The sequence below is a fragment of the Eurypyga helias genome, unplaced genomic scaffold (assembly GCF_000690775.1).
Source record: "Eurypyga helias isolate BGI_N326 unplaced genomic scaffold, ASM69077v1 scaffold5217, whole genome shotgun sequence".
In the NCBI taxonomy this organism is placed as follows: Eukaryota; Metazoa; Chordata; class Aves; order Eurypygiformes; family Eurypygidae; genus Eurypyga; species Eurypyga helias.
Window position 1 is genome coordinate 5,753 of NW_010260950.1, and position 5,045 is coordinate 10,797.

A 5,045-nucleotide genomic window follows, 5' to 3' on the forward strand; every position below is an offset into this window, starting at 1 on the left:
CAATCTCCCCTCCCTGCCCGTAAATCCCTACGTACGTCTGTCTATAATGCGCATCTATAGGTCATCGGTGGGGAGGGGGTCGCCTGCCGCCCCCCTGCTGCCACCAGCCATCAGGGCTTTTGTTCTCTCTCTCCTTCATATATCATTTTATATGTAATTTTTAATTGCATTTAATTAGATAAGCGAGAAGAAGCAGCCTTGGGGAGGGAGGAGGTTGGCATCGGGGCAGCGAGCTCGTTCCGTCCCCATTCCTGCGCGTTTTCACCCCGTTTTCCTGCGAACTCAGCGATGGTTGCAAATCCCTTCCCGGTTTCCCCAGCTGGGATCCGCAGCACCTGCAAGAAACCTCAATTTCTGGGTGGGTGGGAGCTTCCTCCAGGATAATTTTGACAGCGAATAATGGCAATTTATCCCTTTTTAGGGATTTTTTTTTTTGGACGCTGGTTGTCTTGGGGCACAACGTTGCGTCGCACGTTGCAAAGGGGGTGAAATCACTGCGATATTCCCCCCCACCCCCTTTTTGCACCAGTTTATTGTGATTATTTAAGGCATTAAGCGTGTTTTAGCGAGATGTCGGGTTGCAAAGAGCAGATTTTGCCCCAAAATAGCAGCAAAAAATCGTGAAGTAATGCATCTGGGGGAGGGGGAAACCCCAGCATTTTATGGGAGGCTGGAATAGGTGTGTGCAAAAGGAGAGAAATTAAGAATATTGGGGAGGGTGATCACAAATCCATTCATGTCATCACCCGATGCTGATTTTTTTTGGGGTCCCTTTTCAGCCAAAATAGTGACCCCAAAGCACTGGCAGGAGGGAAAAATCCCTGGTAAAGGGTGGGAGAGGTTTTAATGTGGAGCTTTTGCAATAAAGCAAAGCCCAAAATTGTTGGGAATTTTGAGCTGGAAACACTAATGGGGGAAAATAAACGTTTTTTCCTGCTTTTTGTTATTTCTGACTCAAATTCTTCTCACTTCAAATTCCTTTCCGGCGTAGTTTTGCAGTGGGTGAACTTTGCAATTGCTTTGCAAAGCATCGAAAGGTCAAAATTGGGGTAAGCATCAAACTCAGGAGGTTTTTGGCAGTAATTAAGGCATTTTTGTTGCCTTTTGGGTGTATCTGCAAGAAATCTTTGCAAAACAGGCTCAATTTTTTTAATTTAAGTGATGAAATTCTGATTTTTTTACTGATTTCCTCCCCCCCTCTTTTTTCCTGCATTTGCACTTGTGGTGGCGCGAGCTGGACAAGGGATGGATTTTTTCCGGTTCGTCGGCGATGTTGAAAAGGAAAATATAAAGGAAAAGGGCGGCAGTTTTCCAGGTCTTGGGTTTTTGGCTGGAATAGTTGCAGGATATTTGCCCAGAAGAAACTTTTTGAGGTGAAAGAGGGAAACACCGTCTTCAGGAAGAGCTTTTCCTCTAAGATGATGTCTTTTGGCATGAGCTTATTTAAAATATAATCACAGAATTGCCTTGAATTTTGATTTTTCATGGATTTTTTTTTTCCCCCAGGGTGAAAATAACCCTCTTTTTGCTTTTTTTTCTGGCAAAACACTATTTTTTTGGATTTTTCTAGGAAGGAAAGCCCGTATTTTACTATCGTTTACTTCCCTCTGCTCGCTGAGCTGCCCCTTACTGCTGCTTCCACCAACTGCAACCGCACCAAAACACCCCATCTGGGGGCCTTTTGAAGACGTGGGATAACTTTTCTTCATCAGAACCTTCGTTCCTGCACTGACACCTTCAAATCTCAGCAACTAATTCCTTGGAAAACTGGGAAATAAACTGCTCTGCCCTTAAACCACTGATAACGCACGACAGGCCCCATTTGGGCTGGGAAAAAAAAAACAAAAAACATACCATGCAGCTAATATTTGCTGTTTTTTTAAAAGTTATTATTTTAGAAGACTGGGATTTGAGGGAGAAAACATCCCTGCTTTGCTCTGGGGATCACGCCGCTCTCCCTGGCATCCCGTGTGCCGGAAATAATCTGAATTAATTCTAATTTTTGGCCCAGGTGCTGGTGGAAAATCATCCAGGTGGTGAAATAAGCCTTGAAACCGCAGCTGGGCTGCGGGACCGTCAGTTGGAGGAATTAATGAGGAGTCGAAGAAACTCTTGGGAGACAAAAGCTAATTCTTATTTCTCCCCATCCCTTATAAATAACATCAGGGTTATTTATAAGGAGGGATTAACGTGGTGGGGATGTGGAGAGGAGCAGGAGGGATTCCCAGGGTAAATCCTGCCTGCATCCCTGCCGTGATATTATGGATTATTTTTGATATTTTTTTCTTGCAAACCCCTATATTTAGGTAAAAAAGGGTGCTGGGGGGATGATGGGGCGGAGGATGCTTTAACCGGGGACCGGTCCTCGGGGACTGGCAGCCGTCCCCACCAGCTGGGACCTGTCGCTCCGTGGCGGCAGCTAAAAATAACCAAAATAAAGCCAAATAGATGCCAGCTTGCTAGGCGAGGGGTCGGGCCGGGTTTAGCAGATGGCCCTGCTTCTCTGCCTTTATTTAGATCCGGCTCTATTTATTTTTCCCCTCCCTGCCCGCGTCGGGAGGGTGATGGGGTTGAACCTCGAGCTGGTTGCTGGTGGCAGGGTGAGGGCCCAGCATCTCTTCTGGGCAATTAAATCCGTATTTTCCAAGGATGATATTGTATCCCTGCATCCTTCTTGGATCATACTGCATCCCTAAGGCTGCCTTGGATTATTCTGCATGTCCTTTTTGCTAACCCAGTCTGGTCTGGGGGTGTGTCCCTGGCAGGGCAGCTCATTCCCACCAGCTTTTCCCCCATCCCATGGGATACATTTTGCTACTGGGATGCTCCTACCCCTGATGGCAGTTCTGCTATTAAAAATATGAAAAAAAACCTCCACTTTTTAAAAAATTTAGCGAGACTTGAAGTTTGGGGCGGGTTGGTTTGGAGAGCTGGTAATTCTCCGTGGCGGCAGACGCAGTCGTGGCCAGAAAAATAACCAGCCCTGGGACAAATCGGGCTGATGGGAGCTTATGTCAACTGTCAAAATGGGAATTGACCTTCTCCTGCCCTGCTAGTGGGATAAAATCAGGACTGAGCTGCAGGGCCTGGCTCTGCATCATCCTCCCACTTCCCTCTCCGAATGCAGAAGCTGTCGGGTGGCTGGAAGGGTGAGGCAAACCAGTAAGCAAACTGGTTTCTGGATAAAACCATTGGCATGGCTTTGCCGGGTTTGATTTATCCTTCTGGTGTTTTTTTTGCTTGCTTTGCTTTATTTTTGGAAGGCATCGCTGCAGAAATATGGCTTCCCTCCCCCAGCCCCATCCCATCTCCTGGTGGGACTGGTTTATTGTGGGTCTACGGCTCGGTTGGCATCGCATCCATAGGGATAAAACCCCGGAGCTTGTGGAAAGGGGAATTGCCTGCTCCCACGCTAACAGGGAGTAGATGAGGTGACATGTGAGAGCAGCCTTCGCTGCCAGCTGCTTGCTTTTCAAGGGCCAGGAAAAGAGTTCGAGGAGGGGAAAAATAAGCATCCCTGGGTGGTCATCCCAAACAAATCCCTATAAATGTGTTTATGGAGACAATGGCCTCGCGGAAAGAGGGGCTGGGGGGAAAAACTGGAAGAGGATATTTGCAGCGGAAATGCAGGTTAAGGAGGGGAAGAGGAGTTTTATTTTACTTTTTTAAGGCTGGGAAATGCTGGATGGGGGTTGCTGAGCACTCTGCAGCCTGGCAGCCTTGTGCACGTGCTGTGATCGCAAGGGGCTTTATAGCTCATTTCCCAGGGGTAAATGCAAATGTGGGTGGGGGTCCCAGACCTCAGTCCCCTCCTGTTGTGCTCTAGGCCTATATATAGGTGTGTATTTATATATATGGCCCTGGAGCTCTACAGCTCGCTGCAAACCCATGTGGGGCGATTGTACCTGTGCTGTGCTGCAGCTTGAAGGAGTTTTGGCACAGGAGGAGTAAAAAGATCCATTTTTGGGGCTGTGCATCCCCTTTATGCCCCTCCCAGGGGGAACAAGAGTCCAGGCAAAGGAGAAATGGTCGCTGTGGGGCGGGTCACAGCTCTTTGGAGAAGGGTGGTGGGCTCAGTCCTGCTTCCAGCAGGACCGAATTTGGAGGGTTTGGCTCAGTTTTGCCCTTTGCACCTTTTGGGCATCGTTTCCCTCTGCTGTGTGGTCCCTCGGGCACATGGGGGTCCCTGCTCTGTCCTTCCTCTTCCTCTTGGTGACCTTTCAGGGCGTCGTGCCGGGTGTCTCCGGTTACCCAAGCGGATGAGCCATCGATCTCAAGGAGGATGCTTGGCGCTTCCCACCCTCCGAGACCTTCCAGCTCGATGCTCGGAGCTGGATTTGCCGTGCAGGGGCTGGATTTGCCATGCACAAGATAAATTTTCCATGCATAGGGTGGATTTGCTGTACAAACAGGGACCTGGGAGCAGCTTTTCTGTTTCCTGCAAGGTCTTACAGCAGCCGGAGCTGGATCCATCAAACCTGGGGTCTCCTTACATTGCCTTCTCTCATGGGGATGGATGTGGGGGGCTGTTCTCCTCCCCCTCGACCCATTTTTCCTTCTCTCCTGCAGGAAAGCCTCGGGGAAGGGCCCAGGCAGAGCATCCCGACCCCCTGTGCCATGGCTTCCTCCGAGCTGCCCCCTCATCCCGCAGTAGGTACTGTCAACCCGCTGGAGCTGGGAGGTTATTTTTGGAGGGGACACCCAGCCTTGTGCAGAAAGTGGGGTGCATTGCCTGGGGGCATCCTCCCCCCCTGGATCCTCTCAGGGTCGTGAAAAGACAAAGAGCTGTTGCATCTTGCAGTGTTTTTTGGGGGGTGATGCTCTCTTCTGTCCCCTCCATCCCTCCTGGGGTACAGCAGCATCGTGGAGGGGGACACTGAGTGACAGCGTTTCTTCCTCGCAGGTGACCATCTTGCCCCGGAGACCCCCAGCCCCCTGCCCCACGGGGAGGAGGACCTTGGAGAAGCCTTTGACTTTGAGGACAGTGAGGAAGAGGAGGAGGAAGAAGACTCGGCAGCTGAGCCGAGCGGCGAAACGGTTCTGCG

General features: G+C 49.9%; 1 protein-coding gene across 1 annotated transcript in view; it reads left to right on the forward strand.

Annotated features, from left to right (window-relative positions):
- Positions 1–4,617: 4,617 nt before the first annotated feature.
- Positions 4,618–5,045, forward strand: part of LOC104512272 (rho guanine nucleotide exchange factor 10-like protein) — a gene marked incomplete at its 3' end in the record, with an annotated part of 15,631 nt that continues 15,203 nt past the window's right edge. Inside the window, 2 exon segments of the mRNA XM_010155191.1 lie at positions 4,618–4,654; positions 4,904–5,037. Coding sequence (XP_010153493.1) covers positions 4,618–4,654; positions 4,904–5,037 — 171 coding nt within the window.